At 45.6% G+C, this 23,125-nt stretch overlaps 1 protein-coding gene across 3 annotated transcripts in view; it reads left to right on the top strand.

The window, feature by feature from the left end:
* UBXN8 (UBX domain protein 8) overlaps positions 1 to 23,125 on the top strand; it is a 160,071-nt gene that overhangs the window by 132,343 nt on the left and 4,603 nt on the right. Inside the window, exon 8 of one of the 3 annotated variants that reach the window (XM_063920011.1) lies at positions 7,077 to 7,181. The exons of the other annotated variants lie outside the window; for them this stretch is intronic. Within the exon in view, the coding sequence (XP_063776081.1) occupies positions 7,077 to 7,094 (18 nt within the window). The 3' untranslated portion in view covers positions 7,095 to 7,181. Of the gene's footprint in view, positions 1 to 7,076; positions 7,182 to 23,125 lie in introns of those variants that run through there. 3 annotated transcript variants of the gene reach the window in all.

Raw genomic sequence — 23,125 nt, forward strand, 5'->3', positions numbered from 1 at the left:
GCCGTGTCCTACGTCTGTCAAGGCCCACTCTACTCGTAAGGTGGGGTCTTCCTGGGCGGCTGCCCGGGGTATCTCGGCGTTACAACTTTGCCAAGATGCAACTTGGTCTGGGTCGTACACGTTTGCAAAGTTCTTCGATACTTTGGTCTCTGATGATCTGAAGTTCAGTCAATCAGTTTTGCAGGAGCCTCTGCGCTCTCCCTCCCGTTCTGGGAGCTTTGGTACATCCCCATGGTACTAATGTGGACCCCAGCATCCTCTAGGACGGTGATGGCTAACCTTGACACTCCAGCTGTTGTTGAACTACACATCCCAGCATGCCCTGCTACAGTTTTGCTATTTGGCCATGCTAAAACTGATGCAGGGCATGCTGGGATGTGTAGTTCAACAACAGCTGGAGTGTCGAGGTTAGCCATCACTGCTCTAGGACGTAAGAGAAAATAGGATTTTTGTTACCTACCGGTAAATCCTTTTCTCGTAGTCCGTAGAGGATGCTGGGCACCTGCCCAGCGCTTCGTTTTCCTGCAATTGTTATCTGGTTCAGTACAACTTTGTTTTTAGTTAAGTACTGCATTGTTATTTGGTAAGTAATGTTTTCAGCGATTGCTGAGTTTTCAGGCTAAGTTAGCCTGATGTGCCTTGTATGTGTGAGCTGGTATGAATCTCGCCACTATCTGTGTTGAATCCTTCTCTCGAAGATGTCCGTCTCCTCGGGCACAGTTTCTAAACGGAGTCTGGTAGGAGGGGCATAGAGGGAGGAGCCAGCCCACACTCTCAAACTCTTAAAGTGCCATTGGCTCCTGGTGGACCAGTCTATACCCCATGGTACTAATGTGGACCCCAGCATCCTCTACGGACTATGAGAAAAGGATTTACCGGTAGGTAACCAAAATCCTATTTTTGGTTAAACAAAAGCCTAACCCTCGCCCTCCTAGGACCCAAGGGTCATTTAAGCGGGCCATTTCTTCCTCTCAATCCACTTATGTTTCGGATACTTCATCCGATGAAGATGGGGTATATACTGATCCATCAGACACTCATGCAGATGCTTCTGATGGGGAATCTACAACACAGGTTGATGTTCCTTACCTATTGGAGGCTATCAAACTGATTCTTCAGATTGATGATGAAATTGACCCTCCAGATACGTCTAAGAAACCTGATAAGTTCAAACGTCAGAAGGTTACTAAATTAGTCTTACCACATTCTGACCATTTAGTTGACATACGTCAAGAATCCTGGGAGTCTCCAAGGAAAGAAATTTTCCCTGTCTAAAAATATGATAGCTCGTTGTCCCCTCTCTGCAAAGTTAAGTAAAAATTGTGAAACCCCACCACCAGTGGACTCGCATGTAGCTCGTCTTGTGGTGTCGTCTACTCTGCCTGTCACTACCGTCACCTCCCTGAAAAAACCGACTGATAGGCGTATGGAGGGTTGCTTGAAGTCTATTTACACTCTTGCAGGTGCTGTACATAGACTCACTATAGCAGCTTCTTGGGCTGCAAAAGGTATTGAAGCCTGGGTTCACGCAATTGAGGCAGAGCTACCTCCTGAATTTTTCTGATAATGCCAGACAGTGTCTCTCATATATTACCACAGCCTCTCATTACATTCAGGAGGCGGCTTCTGATGCCGGTGTTCTAGCGGCCAAATCGTCTACTACGTCCATTCTGGCTTGCCGGATTCTGTGGTTGAGGTCCTGGTCGGTGGACCTGGACTCTAAAAAGACCTTGGAGGTAATCCCTTTTAAGGGAGACATATTATTTGGGGAAGATCTGAACAAGATTGTTGCTGACTTAGTGTCTGCTAAGACTGCATGTCTGCCAAGTACTAATCCTTCGGCTCCGAAGGCTAAGAGTACCATCTTTCGACCTCCAAGTAAAGCAAAAGGCCAGGCGTACCCGAAACAGGCTCGCGCTTCCAAAACCTGTAAGCCCAAACCTTAACGTTCTTGGGCTGCCCGTCAGTCTGCTTCCAAACCAGACAAGCCTGCTGCATGACGGGGCGGGCCTCCCCCTGGGGGACCCCAGGGTGGGAGGCCGACTTATGCGGTTCGCCCAGGTATGGTTATAGACCACTTCAGATGCCTGGGTGAGGCAGGTCGTCGCTCACGGATACACCATCTCTTTCAAGACACGTCCTCCTCACCAGTTTTGCTTGACGGTTATCCCTTCAGATCCGTTAAAAGCAAAAACTCTACATTTGGTGGTACAATCTCTCCTGGACACAGGAGTGATAGTGCCGGTGCCTCTGTCTCAGAGAGGCAGGGGGTACTATTCAATGCTGTTCCTAGTTCCGAAGCCGAATGGATCCTCCTGGCCCATTCTCAACCTCAGGCCTTTGAACAAATTTGTGATGGTGTCGAAATTCCGTATGGAAACTCTTCGTTCTATTGTTCTGGCTTTGGAGCCCAGGGACTATATGGTATCCCTGGAGATACAGGATGCTTACCTGCACATACTTTATTGCCATTTCGCATCAGCGATATCTGCGGTTTACTATTGGCCACCTACATGATCAATTCCAAGCCATGCCTTTTGGACTGACCACAGCTCCTCGGATCTTTACCAAGGTCATGGTAGTCATGACGGACGATCTCCGTCGTCAAGGCATCAGGACCCTGCCGTACCTGGAACAAATGCTGATCATGGCTAACTCCCCAGAGGTTCTCACCCGTCATCTCGAACTGATGGTCCAATTCCTACAAGCCCACGGGTGGCTCATCAATTGGAAGAAATCCTCGCTGGTCCCTGCACAGAGCATGGTGCACCTGGGGGCATTACTGGACACACACACACAACCGTTTGTTCTTGTCTCCAGAGAAGGTCCTGAAACTTCTGGACAGGATACGATGCTTCCTCTCTCGCCCAAGTGTGTCGATACACTCGGCACAGCAAGTACTAGGCCTCATGGTGTTGGCTTTCGACATGGTAGAGCACGCTCAATTTCATTCTCGCCCTCTACAGAGGTTAATCCTTTCCAAGTGGGATGGCCTGCCTCACCGGATCAGCTCTCACATGATTTCCTTGACTCTGGTAGTTCGTCTGTCTCTGAGCTGGTGGCTCCAGGATGAACTATTGAGTAGGGTCGGTGGACCAGGGAGAAATCTCTCCTTCCGATAAACATTCTGGAGTTGAGGGCAGTGTTCAGTGCTTTGAAACTGGCCCTACCTCTAGTACAGAACAGGCCTGTTCAAGTACAGTCGGACAACACCACTATGGTGGCGTACATAAATCATCAAGGCGGCACTCGAAGTCGCATGACAATGATGGATGTGTCAAAGATTCTTTTATGGGCGGAACACCATCTGCCAGCCATATCGGAAGTGTTCATTCCGGGGGTCCTCAACTAGGAAGCGGACTTCCTCAGTCGTCAGGACGTACAAACCGGAGAGTGGAGCCTCCATCCAGAAGTCTTTCAACTCCTAGTGGACAAGTGGGGCCTACCAGATGTGGACCTGATGGCATTTCAACACAATCACAAGGTTCCGGTCTTCGGAGCAAGAACAAGGGATCCTTTCGGCTGCCATACGTGTTCCCTCCGGTGTCACTTCTCCCCAGGGTAATACGGAAGTTCAAGCAAGAAGGAGGAATACGACTTCTAATCGCTACAGCATGGCCCAGACGGCATTGGTTCTCAGACCTGCAGAGTCTCTCGATAGAGCGTCCTCTTCTACTTCTGCAATGCCCAGACCTCCTCGTGCAGGGCCCTTGTATCTGCCAGGATCTGCTCGACTGGCTTTGACGGCATGGCTCTTGAAGCTTCACTCCCGAGGGCCAAAGGAATTTCTGAGGCGGTCATCAAATTATGTTGCAAGCCCGTAAACCGGGTTTGGCTCGGATTTATTATAGGGTCTGGAATTCTTACTTCATCTGGTGTGCGGATAAGAATTATGATGCATACAAGTTCAGTACTGCCAAACTTTTGGCTTTTCTGCAACAAGGCCTGGACTTAGGTCTTTGTCTGACCTCCCTCAAGGTTCATATTTCAGCCTTGTCGATATGATTTCAGAGAAAAATTGCATCTCCGCCTGACGATCATACTTTCACTCGGTGGATTCAGCCTCCCTATGTCCCTCCTTGGGGTTTGTCTGTTCTGGATGCCCTACAAGAGTCTCCATTTGAACCTCTTGAGTCGTGGACCTTAAATGGCTTTCGCTTAAGGTTTTGTTTTTGCCGGCTATTGCCTCTGCTCGAAGTGTGTCGGACTTAGGTGCCTTGTCCTGTAGGTCACCCTTTCTGAATTCTCACTATGACCGTGTGGTTCTTAGAACACGCCCTGGTTATCTACCGAAGGTGGTATCGTCTTTCCACCTTAACCAAGAGATTGTGGTTCCGTCCTTTATCTTTCCTGGTTTGTCCTCCAAAGAGCGGTCTTTGGATGTGGTACGGGCTCTCCATATCTATGTGAAGAGAACCGCCTCTCTTCGGAGATCTGATTCTCTTTGTCCTTTTTGTTTTTCACAAACGTGGCTGGCCTGCAAATAAGCAAACTTTGTCCAGATAGATTAGAATGGTGATTGCACAAGCTTATGCGTAGGCTGGACTTCCAGCTCCTGCTGCTATTATGGACAATTCTTATGGACCTTCTTGGGCGGCCTGTCGTGGTGTGTCCCTAGAACAATTGTGCAAGGCGGCTACGTGGTCCTCAGTGAACACGTTCATCAGGTTCTATGCCTTTGATACTTTCGCCTACCAGGTTGCTTCCTTTGGACGCCGGGTTCTTGTGCCCGCTACAGTGCGTCCCTTCCCATGAGGAACTGCTTTAGGACATCCCGATGTCATTCCCTGTGGAATACCAGTGTTGCTCGCTGCAGAAAAGGAGATTTATGGTAAGACTTACCATTGTTAAATCTCTTTCGGCGAGGTACACTGGATTCCACAGGGCGCCCACCCTGACGCACTTAGCTTCTTTGGGTTTGTATGACATTAGCCGCTGGTTCCTTCTCCTGTCGTGAGAATGTGGTTCTCTGTGGCTAACTACTATCGTTTCTTTTACCTGCTACTGCATTGACTGGTTAACAAAACTGAGCTCCAGTGCCTGGAGGCGGGGATATAGAGGAGGCATGCAGTGCATCCTGGGAACAGTCAAAGCTTTAGCCTGTTGGTGCCTCGGATCAAGATCCAACTCTACACCCAATGTTATTCCCTGTGGAATCCAGTGTACCTCGCAGAAAGAGATTTAACAATGGTTTGTCTTACCATAAATCTCCTTTTTTTAAATATATAAAGTTTAGTATGGTCAGAACATAAACCTTTTGGAGTAATTTATGAACAGTTAATATGTGATTGTATAGTCACTTTTTTTGTGATATAATTTAAATTATTATTTTATAAAGTGCATAGTATATATAGAGTGAATATTACTATTCATTTTTCATGGTCTATTTCAGCAGATGCTTTGTGTAACATATTAATATAATTTTTGGCACATAAGTATTGTTATATTATCTTTGTTTGTAAGGCACCACAGTGCTCCAGACAGCAGGGAACATAGGATGTACATGGCAGACAAAATAAATACAGGAATAGATAATAGGATTTTAATACCTACCAGTAAATCCTTTTCTCGTAGTCCGTAGAGGATGCTGGGGACACTTCAAGAACCATGGGGTATAGACGGGATCCGCAGGAGACATGGGCACTTTAAGACTTTCAAATGGTGTGACCTGGCTCCTCCCTCTATGCCCCTCCTCCAGACTCCAGTTTAAGGAACTGTGCCCATGAAGATGGACATTTCGAGGAAAGGATTTATTATTAAACTACGGTGAGCATTTTACCAGCTCACACCTTAAGCATGCTGCAGAACGTGGCATTCAACAGAACACAAGCCAACGGCATGAAGAATATGCAGCAATATGCTGACAAAAATCGTAACACAACCTGTGTGTAACCACAATCAATAACTGCAGATACAGTATGCGTACGCACTGGGACGGGCGCCCAGCATCCTCTACGGACTAAGAGAAAAGGATTTACTGGTAGGTATTAAAATCCTATTTTCTCATACATCCTAGAGGATGCTGGGGACACTTCAAGAACCATGGGGTTATACCAACGCTCTAAAACGGGCGGGAGAGTGCAGATGACTCTGCAGTACCGAATGACCAACGTGAGGTCAATCTCGGCCAAGGTATTAAAACTGCAAAACTTAGCCCAATTGTTTGCTAAATAGCTGCTCGGCAAAGATGCAATGCCGAAACTCTCCGGTCAACCGCCCCGGACGAGCCCACCTTTCTAGTAGAATGGGCCTTCACCTATTTCGGTAACGTCAATCCTGCCGTGAGATGAGCATGCTGAACCGTACCACAGATCCAGCGCGCAACGGTCTGCTTGGAAGCAGGACACCTAATCTTGTTGGGAGCAAACAGGACAAACAGAGCCTGTGTTCCTAAACGGAGCCATCCTGGCGACATCAATTTTCAAAACTCTGACCACATGCAGAGACTTCGATTCAACGAAGGCGACCGTAGCCACCGGCACCGCAAAAGGTTGGTACATGTGGAAAGAAGAAAACACCTTTGGTAGAAAATGTTGACGAGTTTCCAACTCTGCTTTATCTTCATGAAAGATCAAATAAGGTCTCTTGTGAGACCAGACCGCTAACTCAGACACTCGCCTTGCGTATGCCAAGGCCAACCTGACGACCACTTTACAAGTAAGGAATTTCACTCCTGCTTACGTAAAGGTTCAAACCAATGTGATTGAAGGAACTGCAACACCCCATTAAGATTCCCTTGTGCCACTGGGGCACAAAAAGAGGTTGGATGTGCAACACTCCCGTCACGACAGTCTGAACTTCTGACAAGGAGTCCAAATAATTCTGAAAGAAAACCGATAAGGACGATTTTAATAGTTGAAAACTCTGCCGTAGGAGTCTTCTTGGATTCACACCAAGAAACCTATTTTCTCCAAAACCTGTAGTAATGTTTAGACATTACCCCTTTTCTAAATAAAAATGAAGTGAGGAGAGATCAAAGGCGCTACTAAATGAATAAAGCGATAATAGAGAAACTAAATATACATCACATGTGTTCTCTGTAGTCCTGTATTAATAAAGATTTTCTTCTTATCCAGTGTCTATATACACCTTGAAAAAGACCTTGTGTCGAAACGGCGTTGGTGCTTCCAGACGGTGATTAATTCGTGTTTTATCGATTTCTCCTTTTACCATCAAAATTCCTAAGGTATATCATAGTTGTGGTGCATAGGTGTTAGTCCGGAATTCACCTGTGGTAGTCATATTACATCTGACCCACTCATTTTATACCATTTTGTGGAATTTCATTTTTTATTTCTTGTAATTATTGAATTTGTGGCAATAAATTAGTTTTTTTGGAGAGAAGTTTCATGCACATCCATTCTAAAGAAACCACTATATGAGGATATCCACCTTTTAAGAACGTGAGTGTGGTACGTTCAATTGAACGGATTAAATCCTGTTTTGCTGTTCTTCATTAAGAAGTATAAAAGATACCTTGATATGCATGGTGCTGTACTCTTTTAAGTGAGTTTTGGTACGTTTACTTCTATATGAAGTGGTGGTGAGGAACTGTCCCTTTCTCTACTATCAAGATTTCCACCATACAGGGTTCTTTTCCACTTGAAGAACTCACGGGACTCATTATTATCATCTTATAGCAAACAATACTACACATTTTTTGTTTCCTGTTTGTTTTCTCTATGCATGTAACATCTGGGAGTTGCTTGAATTGACAAAAGAAAATTTATCATTGACACTGGATAAGAAGAAAATCTTTATTAATACATGACTACAGAGAACACGTGATATATATTTAGTTTCTCTATTATCGCTTTATTCATTTAGTAGCGCCTTTGATCTCTCACTTCATTTTTATTTCTGACTACTTTGTGTGATTTGAGGTTGGGCAGATCACAAGAGGATTGAGATTGGGCTGATACTTACACTGCGCCAGAATACACACACTCCATTGTTTTACAGTATTCTTATTACCCCTTTTCTACTCCGAATAAGTGTGGGAACTACTTCCATGGGAATACCCTTACGGACTAGGATCTGGCGTTCAACCGCCATGTCGTCAAACGTAGCCGCGGTAAGTCCTAATACATGCATGGCCCCTGTCGCAACAGGTCCTCGCGCAAAGGAAAAGGCCAGGGATCTCCTAAGAGTAATTCCTGAGCTCTGGATACCAAGCTCTCCTTGGCCAGTCTGGGACCATGAGGCTTGGCCGAATTTTCTTTGTATGAACCCTGAACTTTTGGAACAAGAGAAACTTAGGGAATACATATACCAACTGGAAACACCCACGGTGTCACCAGTGTATTCCCTGTTCCTGTTTGAGGGTCCCTTGACCTGGAACTCTGAAGCTTCTTGTTGTTCCTACTCGAGGAAATCCCAAAGACATGTCACCCCTTCGAAGACTACTTGAAGGAGGTCTCCCCACTCCTGGATGGAGACCGTCTGCTGAGGAGGTCTGCTTCTCAGTCGTCCACTCCTGGAACGAACATCGCTGACAAATCGCTTGTATGTTTCTCCGTCCAGCGGAAAATCCTTGTGGCTTTTGCCATTGCTGTTCTGCTTTTCATTTGTAGAAAATCGTTGTAAACGGCCCTTAATTCTAGACCGGTTATGTGGTGACAAGTTTCCTAACTTGACCAACTTCCTTGGAAGTTTTCCCCCTGAGTGACCCCCCCCCAGCCTCGGAGGCTCGCATCCGTGGTCACCAGGATCCAGTCCTGGATCTCGAACCTGCGCCCCTGTAGGAGGTGAGAACTGCGCAGCCACCACAGGAGTGAGATTCCGGTCTTGGAAGACAGGATTATCTTCCAGTGTATGTGTAGGTGGGAACCGCTTGTCCAACAGGTCCCTCTGGAACACCCTGGCATGGAAACTGCCAAATCGAGTGGCCTCATAGGCTGCCACCATCTTTTCCAGCAACCAAATGTATTGATGAAATGACACTCTTGCTGGACTCGGAATTTGTTTTATCAGACTTTGGCTCTCCAGAGCCTTTTCCACTGGAAGAAAACAAAAACTCCTTTTCTAGTATTATTCCCAAAACAGACAACCGCGTCGTTGGGACCAACAGTGATTCTGGCAAGTTCAGGAGCTAACCCTGTTGTTGAAGAACTGACAGAGAGAGTGCAATGTTTTTCACCAACTGGTTCCTTGAACACACCGTTATCAGGGGATCGTCCCAGTACGGGATAATTGTGACTCCGTACTAGCGACGGAGAACCATCATTACCACTATCACCCTGGTGAAAATCTTTGGAGCTGTGGACAGACCAACAGCAACGTCTGAAATTGGTAATGACACCCCTGAATTGCAACTTCAGGCAAGCCTAATGCGGAGGAAAATGTAATTAGGTCTTCTTTGTGTCTACTGAGACCATGAAAAAAAACTCCTTTTTCCAGATTGGAGATTACTGCCCTGAGAGATTCCATCTTGGATTTGAATTTTTTTAAGTAGAAAATTAGGGATTGGCCTGACCGAGCCGTCTGGCTTCTGGACCACGAAGAGGCTTGAATGAAAACCCTTCTCCCTGTTGTGCCAATGACCTGATCCTGATACAACCTTTGTATTGTGTCGCATACTACCTCCCCGTCCGGAGGAGAATCGGTAATCAGAAAAATTGGTGAGGGGAAACGTCTGGAAACTCCAGTATGCACCCTTGGGACACTATTCATAAAACCCACGGGTCCAGGTCCGTTCCAGGACTGACCGAAGAGTTTTTAGACGTGGTTCCACCGGTGTGGGCTCCCACAAGGGAGTCCCAACGTCATGCGGTGGACGTGACAACAGAGGATGATGTCTGCTCCGGTAATATTGAAGAGGCTGCTGACCTCTTCCCTTTCCTCCTTCCTCTACCTGCAAAGAAAAGGGGGATCTGTATCTATTATGCCGAAATGACTGCATCCGACAATGATGCGTCATCATCCGTTGTGAGGGAACATATGGCAAGAAGGTAGACTTACCAGCGTCATCTGCCGAGATCAAACTAACGAGGCCGTCACCAAACCAGGCTTTACCTTCATAGGAAAGAAACTCCATTTCTTCTCGGAGTCAGCACCAGCATTCCATTGGTGAATCCACAACGCCCTCCTAGCCGAGACCGCTATGGAATTGGCCCGCGAACTCAAGAGTCCTATATCCCTTGTAGTCGCATGGCAGTATGCTGCAGTGTCCTAGATATGACCCAACTTAAGGAGTATCCCATCTCTCCCCAGGGTATCTATATCGGATGACAAGGTAACCGACCATTTCTTACTACTACTACTCCCCCATGTACATGCAATAGCAGGTATAATTAACGTACGCGTGGACACATAACTTGAATATAACGTAGCTTCCTGCATACGATCCTTTGTGACAGGGCCCCCTGCAGAACAGGGGGTAACACCCACTTTATCCTCTCCGCGGCGGGAAAAGAATAAACACTCGGAAATTTCTTGAGGATTTGAAACCATCTTGTCAGGGCTGACCCCGACTTTTTTCAACAGAGCGCTCAGCACCTGAGAAGGAGGAACTTAACCTCAGCATTCATTATAAATGTCCATAAATAAATAAATATATATATATATATATATTATATATATATATATATATATATATACAGGTTGAGTATCCCATATCCAAATATTCCGAAATACGGACTTTTTTGAGTGAGACTGAGATAGTGAAACCTTTGTTTTTTGATGGCTCAATGTACACAAACTTTGTTTAATACTCAGTTATTAAAAATATTGTATTAAATGACCTTCAGGCTGTGTGTATAAGATGTATATGAAACATAAATGAATTGTGTGAATGTACACACACTTTGTTTAATGCACAAAGTTATACATAATATTGGCTAAAATTACCTTCAGGCTGTGTGTATAAGGTGTATATGTAACATAAATGCATTCTGTGCTTAGGTCTATCTCATTATGGTGTGCAATTATTCCAAAATACGGAAAAATCCGATATCCAAAATTCCTCTGGTCCCAAACATTTTGGATAAGGGATACTCAACCTGTGTGTGTGTGTGTGTGTGTGTGTGTGTGTGTGTGTGTGTGTGTATATATATGTATATATGTATGTGTGTGTGTATATATATATATATATATATATATGTATGTATGTGTGTATATTTTAATACCTACCGGTAAATCCTTTTCTCTTAGTCCGTAGAGGATGCTGGGGACTCCAAAAGGACCATGGGGTATAGACGGGATCCGCAGGAGACATGGGCACACTATAAGACTTTGAATGGGTGTGAACTGGCTCCTCCCTCTATGCCCCTCCTCCAGACCTCAGTTAGAAAACTGTGCCCAGGGAGACGGACATTTCGAGGAAAGAATTTATTGTTTAAACACGGTGAGTGTCATACCAGCTCACACCTCGAACATGCCGCAGAACGTGGTATTCAATAGAACACCAGCTGACGGCATGGAAAAACATACAGCAATATGCTGATCAAAATGTAACACAAACTGTGTGTAAACACGACCAATAATCACATACCGCATGCCATGGCATGAATAGCAGCAGCAAAGCAGCAACAGAGTTGACTGAAAGAAACACCACTTGAGTGTAACGACAACCAACAGCTGCAGATATAGTACGCACTGGGACGGGCGCCCAGCATCCTCTACGGACTAAGAGAAAAGCATTTACTGGTAGGTATTAAAATCCTATTTTCTCGAGACTTCCGGGTACGGCGCCGATGCGTGCAGCAGCAGCAGTGTGAGCTCCGTGTGCCGCCCCAGCCCGCGCTAGCCCTCACGCTGCACATAGCGACACAACCCGCTCCCGGACCCCTCACTTGCTTGTGAGAATACCTCTGGCACCTGATGGAACGCTTCCTGGCCGCCCCAGAAGCGGCTAAACCCCTTAAACAACGTTCTGCAAAAACTAAAGGGGATTCCAAGATGGCCACCGGACAGCAGACACAGCCGCAGCAGCAGCCAGTACACACAGAACGTGAGTTACTTTCCTCATCTGACTCCTCTGTGAACACAGTTCTCTCTGCACATGCTGTCCCCTCAACACAGAAGTCTAATAGGACCACAGAACAGACTGAGGGCCCCATTACATACTCTGACATGGTAAAGGCAATTCAGGACTCCATTAACCCTATCATGGAATCTCATGCTGCAAAAGTCACGCAGGCAGTACATGACATCAAATCACAGTTTAAACAGCTTTCCAAACGGGTGCAAGCTAATGAACAGCGCCTTGGGGAGACTTTCCATGACGTCGCTGATTTAAAGGAACAGTACGCCTTTCTTCAGAAATCCCATTACCAGCTTCTTAATAAGGTCGACGATCTCGAGAACAGATCACGTCGAAATAACCTAAGAGTGGTTGGGCTGCCTGAGGCACTTAAAGGGCCAGCACTCTTTTCCTTCATACAAGACACGCTGCCTGATCTGCTTGACATTCAAGATTCCTGCGCAGGTATGATTGTGGAGAGGGCCCATCGTATTGGTCCGGCAAGGTCTACACAGGATTCCCGACCCCGGGCCGTTATATTCCGTTGTTTGAATTACATCCATAAAGACACTATCTGGTCTGCGTCTCGACGTAAGCGGAATTTACAATGGAACGACGTGAGGATTTTTATCTTCCAAGATTATTCGGCAGAGGTGGCCAGGGCACGGTGTGAATTCACCCCACTTTGTTCCCGCCTAGTCAAAGCAAATAGAAAATTTGCTCTCATATACCCGGCCCGATTGCGTCTGTTCAAAGGATCTTCATTTACAGACTTCTCCACCGTGGCTGATGCGGAAGCATATATGTTGGAAGAGGAGAACGGCCGTTCTTCACTACACCCGCCTTCAACGGACTCGACTTCTGATTGCTAACCACGGTTGCAAAATTCCTTAGCGTGGTTCCATCCTCCTTTAATGGCGATTACTTTATTGCTCCGATGAACCTGTTTATGTTATAGCCGTTACTCACTAGAGGTTCTTGAAATTGGTTGTGGGAGGAGGCGCCTCTCTTACCGATTTAATTGCTAGGTCGGGTGCCATTTCACCGTTTAACCCCAATCTGAATGGGATGCTCACTTTAAGGCGCCTTACAACCTAAAATTTTCCATATGTTGTTTTTAGTTATGTTTTGTTTATGCTATATATAAGCTATGCTTATTGTCTCACAGTACCAGGGCTGGGGCAAGCCTGGAGCTCTTATCTGGTTCTCCATTTGGCGAACTATAGGTTTATTTAAATTATTTTTGTGCCCGAAGTGCACTTTTGATGTTAACCTCTTGATCCACTTTTTCTGGATCCTCTGTTTTACTTTCCCCCACCTCCTTCACCCATTGTTCTCTCCTCTATGTGTCTTGTCCTGTTGCTTCTCAATGTCCAAGCTAGCAATGTATTTAGTAGATATGACAGTATTGGTTTCACTTATTGCCAAAACTGGTCTTTTCAACAGTATTATGACCAGTTTAAAAATTGGCACATATAATGTAGGTGGTTTCCACTCCCCCATAAAGAGGAAGAAAATTCTACTTTACTTGTCTAAACTGCATGTAGATGTTGCATTTCTTCAGGAGTCTCATCTCCTTCCCCCTGAGATTGACAAACTCAACTGCCTGGGCTGGAGAGTCTTGGCGTCCGCCCCATTTACTACCAAGGCCCGTGGGGTTCTCATTTTGATTAGACGCTCAGTCCAAGTAGACCTTCATTCCTCCCAATCTGATCCCGGAGGCAGATTCCTCATTGTAGACGTCACTCTAGAGGACTCACGTTTTCTCTTGTGTAATGTATACGCCCCCAATATTGATCCCCAACCCTTCTTTCTGTCCATTGCCGCTAAACTGCACCCACACTCACATAAACAGGTAGTACTAGCAGGTGACTTTAACTCCACGGTATCCAACGCTCTTGATAGAAATACCAAATCCAGATCTACCCGGTATACCCCCAAATATGGTTTACCATATTTAATGTCACAGCTGCATTTGGTGGATGTGTGGCGGGCCTGTCATCCAGTTGACCGTGAATACACATGTTTATCGGCTGCTCATGGTACACTGTCGAGAATCGATTATTTGCTCATCTCGACTTCTATGTTCACCAGGGTGCAGACCTCTGAAATAGAACCGGTGTCCTTGTCGGACCATGCGGTCTGCTGGATGACTCTCGCCACCTTCCCCAATAGAGGTCCTGTCAGACAGTGGCGCTTTCCATCCCACTTGACCAATTCCATTCAATTTAGAAACATGCTGGAGGCATCATGGGCTGACTTTAAACATTGTAATGTAACCGCAGAGAATGAATCACCGCTCCTGTTCTGGCAAACGTCTAAGTCAGTACTAAGAGGCTCTATTATCTCCTTCACCTCCAAACATAAGAAAGACACACAAGCTCTGTATCTTGATGCTCAATCAAAACTCACTGACGCCTACCAAGCATTCACACAGTCCCCCACCCCAAGCTCCAGAAAACTCTACTATGAACAAAAATCCCTTTTTGACAAACTCTTATCTCAAACCGAATCTAAATTAACGTTTATGTCCCAATGTAGATTCCATAAATTTGGCAATCGATCTAGTCGTTTGCTTTCAAATCTCTTAAAAGGTCAACATCCCCCAACACTTATACATGCTTTAACCAAGGCAGACGGCACGGTGGTACATGATTGTGGCCAGGTGTCTGAGGTTCTGCAATCTTTTTATTCCTCATTATACTCTGAACCCTCTGTTGATCACCAACAACAACACTCTTTCTGGTCTTCCCTTACGCTCCCCTCTCTGCCCACTACCTCATCCCAACCCCTACTGAACCCCATTACTGAGGAGGAGGTGCTCCACGCGATTCAAGGTTTGAAACCAAACAAAACCCCTGGACCGGATGGTCTAACCAATGAATACTATAAAATATTGGCCCCTCAACTGGTCAAACCCCTTTGTGAACTATTCGACTTGTTGCTGTCTGGAACACCCCCTCCCCTATACTTCAATGCCGCGATCCTGAAAATTCTCCATAAACCAGGGAGAAACCCCCTGCTTCCCAGTTCATATAGACCTATATCCTTATTGAATACGGATTACAAGATATATACCAAGATCTTGGCAGACCGGGTAAAGCTTCTCTTGCCCTCTCTGATACAGGAGGACCAGACGGGATTTATCTGGGGGCGCCACTCCACGGTAAATGTGCGTAAGATACTGACTGTCATGCAGTGGTTGGAGACTTCGGGAGACCAGAACCCCTATGCCCTTCTCTCCCTTGATGCTGAGAAGGCTTTTGACCTAGTTACATGGGACCACCTTTTTGACACCATGCACAGGTTTGGGTTCCCAGAGGCCTTCATCCATGCAGTACGCCTTCTCTACCATGACTCTTCCTCTCAAATCCTCTCTAACAATTATATGTCCTCTCCCATCCCCCTCCATAGAGGGACCAGACAAGGATGCCCCCTTTCACCCCTTCTATTCGCTATAGCGATAGAACCTCTGGCCACTGCACTGCGCATGTCCCTAAAATATACGGGTATTGTCGTTGGGTCCACTGAAGTGAAACTCAGTCTATTTGCCGATGACATGCTTTTATTTATCTCTAAACCCCAATCCTCCATCCCTGCTATAAAGTGCATTATAGACCATTTTAGCTCCTTCTCGGGATTTCGTGTGAACTATGACAAGTCACGCCTCCTCCCTCTAGGCTCTGGTCATTCTGCAAACCTTCTATCCCCTACACTGACACAATTCACAATTTGCCGCTCTCCACTTAAATACCTAGGCATCATGATTCCCCATAGTCTAGACGCCCTATACTCTGCTAACTTCCACCAGATATACTCCTCGGCGGAGAAAATACTGAACGGATGGATGGATTTACCTCTGTCATTGTCTGGTAGGGTAGTGGTTATTAAAAGCTTCGTTTTTCCCAAATTATCCTATCTCCTCCAGATGCTTCCCCTGCAACTCTCCAAGTCAGATATCCAACGATTTGACTCCCTGTTTACAAGATTCATCTGGGCAAAAAAGAAATCTAGAGTATCACGCCAAGTTTTGCGACTGCCGCGACAGGAGGGTGGTTTTGGGATGCCGGACATCTCTGCTTTCTCAAATGCAGCCATGTATCGCTACATGGTAGATTGGTTCTCTGGTGGCTCCGTATATACCCTCCCCAACATAGAGGAACACCTCTTTCACCCTTTTTCCCCAGCTGCTCTCCTTCATGCACCTACCTCACTGATCCCTTCACATATAAAATCCAACATACTCTTTTAAGACACTTGTAAAGCCTGGAAATCTATCAACAAGCGATTACACAGAAACTCCTCTAACTCCCCATACACCACCTTTTGGGGCAACCCACAGTTTCCCCCTGGTTTGGACGGCTGTGCTTATCTGACGTGGAAAGAGAAGGGCATCTCGTGCATCCGAGATATCTTTGACCCTGGGGGCAGGATCCACTCTTTCTCTGCATTATCAGATAGATATGGTCTACCCAACTCCCAATTTTACATGTACCTCCAATCCCGTCATTTTGCACAGTCGTTACCACCTGGAATGGCCCTTGATACGGCCATTGACCCTCTTACCCCCCTTCTGCGTCTAAATCTGACCATAGGATATAGGCTGCGTAATTTATATTCCATCCTCATAGACTCAGGGAAAACACCCTTGCAAAGTGTTCTCCATTCACGCTGGAAGCGGGACATACCTGATTTCCTGGATATGTCGGTACTTATGTCTACACTGTCCCCCACATTTAAATATTTAAAGTCTGCAGCTTTGCAAGAGACTCACCTCAAATTCTTAAATAGAGCCTACATCTCCCCGAAACAGCATTCCTATTTCACCCTGGCCTCTACGGGTCGATGCTTTAAATGTGGGATGGCTGAGGCCACCTACTATCATAATTTCTGGGACTGCAGGAAAATAAGAAATTTCTGGAACAAGCTGATAAACCATATTAATGATATTTTTTCAATTCGAATTAACAAGCTCCCTACTGCATGTCTATTCTACTGCTTTTCAGATTGGAACTTGGGACCACACAAACAGAAGATTATACCTGCCCTGACCGTTATCCTTACTATCGCTAAAAAATTAATCCTCACCCATTGGTTGCACAGACATTCTCCGACTATTGCAGAAATGAGAGCCTCCCTACTAAATAACATATTCTATGAGCGACAGGCCCTAGTACCGGACATAGAGTCAGGGGCCCCTAGATTCTATGGGAAATGGGAAACTGTTATTCAAAGCTTTGATAACGCCACGCAACTCAGAATTCAGAAAATCTTTGAACCCACTACTTGGTATTTATATAGACAGCTTGTTTAATACCCTTAACTTTGCTAAGGTAGAAACGTGTTGAACCGGTAAATACTATCTACTTCTCGCTGTCGACTGGACACATATCCAACCTATCAGTCTTATGGTATAAATATTTCTTTAGAGAATAATGAAGATGTATATTGTCCTGTTTTATGTCTTGTCCACCCCCCCCCCTCTTCCCTTTCTCCCCCCCCCCCTCCTCTCTCTTTCTTCTCTTTTACCTTTCCTCTATAATTTGTACGATTTCAAATTTTTACTTACCCAATCTTCTTTACAAAATAGAAAATTGTTTGAGGAAGGGCTATTCTCTCTTTGTTTTATGCTTTCTTTCTCCTTGTCTGTAATGGGTCCCAGATGCTAAGAGGCTAACTGGTCAGATACTGAGATTTATTACATGTCTCTACTCTCGTTGGATTCCTTCGTGCTTATTGAATACCAAATTTTACACTTCACTGAGCAGGATGGTAATCCTAACCAATAGGAGAGAAATATATCCCATGGATACCACCTATTACCAATCTCTTATATGTACTATATGTAACTCTGCATGTATATTACTCATACCGAGACATTATTGTATGAACCTGACCTACCTCGCCTTTCAATATTTGTACCTTTCCACTGTGATTCCAGACTTGGAAGTTTGTATATCTATTTCTAATCTTCTTCAATAAACATTGTTTTGAAAAAAAAAAAAAAAAAAAAATCCTATTTTCTCATACGTCCTAGAGCACAGGTTCTCAAACTCGGTCCACAGGACCCCACACGGTGCATGTTTTGCAGGTCTCCTCACAGAATCTCAAGTGAAATAATGAGCTGCACCTGTGGACCGTTTAAAATGTGTCAGTGAGTAATTAATACACCTGTGCACCTGCTGGGTTACCTGCAAAACATGCACTGTGTGGGGTCCTGAGGACCGAGTTTGAGAACCACTGTCCTAGAGGATGCTGGGGACTCCAAAAGGACCATGGGGTCTATACCAAAGCTCCAGACCAGGCGGGAGAGTGCGGCCGACTCTGCAGCACCGATTGAGCAAACATGAGGTCCTCATCCACCAGGGTATCAAACTTGTAGAACTTATCAAAAGTGTTTGAACCCGACCAAGTAGCCGCTCGGCAAAGTTGAACCGCCGAGACTCCTCGGGCATCTGCCCCAAGAAGCGCCCACCGACCTGGTAGAATGGGCCTTCCCCGACTTCGGCACCGGCAATCCAGCCGTAGAATAAGCATGCCGAATCGTATCACAGATCCAGCATGAAACAGACTGCTTAGAAGCAGGGGCCCCACTATTGTTGGGAGCATACAGGATAAACAGAGCGACTGTTTCCCCAATCTGAGCCGTTCTGGTGACATAAATATTCAAAGCTCTGACTACATCGAGAGACTTCAAATCAGCCAAGGCTTCAGTAGCCACAGGCACCACAATAGGTTGGTTCATGTGAAAAGCAGAAACCACTCTTGGCAGAAATTGTTGCCAAGTTCTCAATTCCGCTCTATCTACATGAAAGATCCAATAGGGGCTCTTGTAAAACAAAGCCTCTAATTTCGACACCCGCCTTGCGGACGCCAAGGCCAATAGCATGACCACTTTCCAAGTGAGAAATTTTAACTCAGCCTTTCATAAAAGGTTCCAAGTAGTGTGACATAAGAAACTGCAACACCACGTTAAGGTCCCATGACGCCACTGGGGGCACAAACGGAGGTTGGATGTGCAGCACTCCTTTCACAAAAGTCTGAACTTCTGGAAGGGTGGCCAATTCCTTTCTGAAAGAAAATTGATAAGGCCGAAACTTGCACTTTAATGGAGCCTAACTTTAGGCCTGCATCCACACATGGTTGCAAAAAATGGAGAAACGACCCAGCTGAAATTCTTTCGTAGGAGCCTTCTTGGATACACAACAAGACACACACTTCCTCCAAATACTGAGGCAAAGGTTCGCTGTTACTCCTTTCCTAGCCTGAAGTAATGTGGGAATGACTTCACCGGAAATACCCTTTCGGGCTAGGATAGGTTCAGTCGCCATGCCGTCAAACGCAGGTGCGGTAAGTCTTGATACACGCCCGGTCCTTGCTGTAACAGGTCCACTCGTAGAGGAAGAGGTCAGGGATCTTCTATGAGTAAGTCTTGATAATCTGGATACCAAGCCCTTTTTGGCTAGACCGGAACAATGAGGGTCGCCTGAACCTTTGTTTTTCTTAAGTTTATCACCTTCGGAAAGAGTGAAAGAGGAGGGAACACATAGACCGACTGAAACACCCAAGGTGTCACGAGAGCGTCCACCGCTATAGCTTGAGTGTCCCTCGACCCGGAACAATATCCCTGAAGTTTCATGTTGAGGCGAGATGCCAACATGTTCAATCGAGGAATTCTCCAAAGACTTGTCACTTCCGTGAAAACTTCTTGACGAAGACCGCACTCTCCGGGATGGAGATCGTGTCTGCTGAGGAAGTCTATTTCTCCGTTGTCTTCACCCGGAACGACGACCTCTAATAGAGCGTTTACATGCCTTTCCGCTCCTCGGAAACTTTTTCGCTTTGCACCTCGTTCCGCCCTAGCGGCTTACTTACGCCACTGCTGTTTAGCCGACAGAAAGAAGACGGGCAGAACACGAAGAAGATGTTCCGTTGTAAATAGCGTCTACTCCAAGAATACTTATTGCAGACAAGCTTTCCGGCTTGATCCTTTCCCTCTGGAAACACTTCTCCTGGAAAGACTGCTCCCCAGCCTCGGAGACTTATATCCATGGACACCAGGATCTAATCCTGGATCCCTAACTTTTGTCCCTCTAGGAGGTGAGAAGTGAGAAGCCACCACAGGAGATATATCCTGGTCCTGGAAAATAGGATTATTTTCCGGTGCATGTGCAGGTAAGACCCGGACCACCTGTCCAACTGGTCCCGCAAAAAAACTCTGGCATTTGACCTGCTCACCGAATGGCCTCGTAGGCCGCAACCATCTTCTGCATCAACGGAACGTATTGACGGGTTTTTGCAAATCTGATCCGATTGTGGATCATCAGATCTTTTTCCACAGGAATTAAGAAACTCTTAACAGATCAGTATCTAATCTTATTCCCAACTCCGACCTCTGCGTCGGAGGGATCAACAACAATTTTTTTGTGTTTAAGAACCGTCAGAGAGAAACAACGAATTACACCACTTGTTTCTTGACCTCGCCTTAGTCAGGAGAGCGTCCCAGTACAGGATAATAATTGTTCTTACTACAGAAGGAAAATCATCTAACTGCTATCACTCCGGTGAAATGGCAATGACAATCCTGAATAGCAAAACTAGGTAAACTTAATGCGGATGACCGCATTTAAACCCTGTTTCTTCTTCTACAGGATGGAGATCCGTGCCTCGAGAGATTCCATCTTGTAGTTCATTTCCTTGAGTAGAAATCTTTTAAGGAATTGTTCTGACCGAGCTGTCCTGGTTTAGAAGCACGAAAAAAGCTTGAATAACAGCTTTTTTTTTTTTTTTGGGACAGCAGGACAATGTCCTGATCCTGACCCAACACTTGTAAGGCGTTGCATACTACCTCTTCCGAGGAGAATCTGTAAGATCAATTTGGAAATTCTAGGACTGACTGAAGAGTATTAGAGTTCCCACCGATGTGGGCTCCAGCAAGACCGACCCAGTGACCTGCGGTGGATGTGGTAGACCTAGGACGATATCAGGTTCTGTGAATTTGAAAAGGCTGCTTATCTTTCCACCTCCCTCTCCCTACAAAGAAGGGGAATAACAACGGTATCCAACCGGTCAAAATGACTGCATCCCACAACAAATGCGTCACCAACCGTTGTGATGGAACATAGCCCAAGAAGGTAGACTTACCAGTGGTATCTGCCGAGATCAACTTAACCAAGTCATGCCCAAACCATATTATCCCTGCATAGGGAAGATACCCCCGTATTTCTCGGAGTCAGCGCATACTTCTTGTAGTCGCACGGCAGCAAGCTGCAATGTACTAGATAAGACCCAAGGAATATCCCATTTCTCCCCAGGGTAATTATATCGGATAACAAGGTAACCGACCATCTCTGAATACAAGCACTCCCCCATGCGTATGTAATGCAAATATCATCAAAGCATATAATTAAAATATCACTTAGCTTCCTGTATACGATCCTTTGTGACAGGGCCCCGTGCAGACCAGGGATTGACTTTCACTTTATCCTATCCACGGCTGGAAAAGAATAAACGCTCGGACTCCTCGTGAGGATTCGAGACCACCTTGTCACGGCTGACCTAGAGCTTCATCAACAGAGCAACCAGCACATGAGAAGGAATAGCTTTACTTCAGCATTCATAATAAACTGTAACATCAATGTACACATTTAAATACACATAAATATACACATATAGCTATATATACATCTCATATATATATATATATATATATATATATATTTGTCAGGAGCATCAGGGTCCCTAGTGACATTAATGTGTATGAGCATGTACTGGATGCCAATGTTGCGGATCTAATCAGGAAACATTATGACCGACATAGAAAATAGTATTCGTGTCGACAACCGGGAGTAGTAACTGGGCAAAATAACATCTTTGTGATCCCGAGGGGTCTGAGGGAAACATATACCTAAGTTCACTAGGACGCCCCCATAAATACTATTGTACTCGAGCTACAGCTCAATGCAAACGTACCATACATATATAAATATACAGGTATAGTCTTTTACATTACTGTACACCCAGTCCTAATAGGTGGTGCCGACAGGGACACCCACATACGTCTGTCTACCCCAAACAGTGTGTACTTTAGAAAAGCTTACACTACTGACCTACTGACACTTAATCACATAAATCAAGTACCATCTGAAAATCGGCAAAGCCGACAGAGGGATACCCCTATCTGTTTGTGGTAGAGCACTCACACATGTCGACACACGTGTACTAAACCCCCACCAACATTGTTAAAAAGGCAGATTTCTGAGAGAGAAAACAGAAATTTTTAGCAACTCACTTTACACACGCCCCTTATATTTACATATATATATATATATATATATATATATATATAGTGCATCATGCCTATTACTGCACTAAATAACTGTGCCCCCCCTCCTTTTACACTGGAAACTATTTTAGCAGTGTTTTTGGCGGGCCCAGCATCTGTGAGGAGAAAATGGCGCTGTATAGAGTTGTGAGGGCTAAGCCACGCGCCCTTCTCGGCGCGCTTCAGTCCCTATATACCTGTATATTTTTATACTGGCGGGGGTCATTATACAGTGCCTAAGCATTGTATATTACTTTGCCAGTTCAGAGCCAAGAGGAAAATTGCTGCCCAGGGCGCCCCCCCTGCGCCCTGCACCCATATAGTGCTGCCTGTGTGTATGGGAGCAATGGAGATCTGATATCTTCTGCCGTCACTGAAGTCTTCTGTATACTCACCCGGCTTCTTTCTTCTGGCTTCTGTGAGGGGGTTGACGGCGCGGCTTCGGGAACAAGCAGCTAGGCGCACCAAGTGATCGAACCCTAATGGAGCTAATGGTGTCCAGTAGCCTAAGAAGCAGAGCCCTTAACTCAGAAGAAGTGGGTCTGACTTCTCTCCCCTTACTCCCACGAAGCAGAGAGCCTGTAGCCAGCAGGTCTCTCTGAAAATAAAAAACCTAACAAAGTCTTAGAGAAACTCAGTAGAGCTCCCCTAGTGTGTGTCCAGTCTCTTCTGGGCACAGAATCTAACTGAGGTCTGAAGGAGGGGCATAGAGGGAGGAGCCAGTTCACACCCATTCAAAGTCATATAGTGTGCCCATGTCTCCTGCGGATCCCGTCTATACCCCATGGTCCTTTTGGAGTCCCCAGCATCCTCTAGGACGTATAAGAAATAACCATTTT

The sequence above is a fragment of the Pseudophryne corroboree genome, chromosome 1 (assembly GCF_028390025.1).
Source record: "Pseudophryne corroboree isolate aPseCor3 chromosome 1, aPseCor3.hap2, whole genome shotgun sequence".
In the NCBI taxonomy this organism is placed as follows: Eukaryota; Metazoa; Chordata; class Amphibia; order Anura; family Myobatrachidae; genus Pseudophryne; species Pseudophryne corroboree.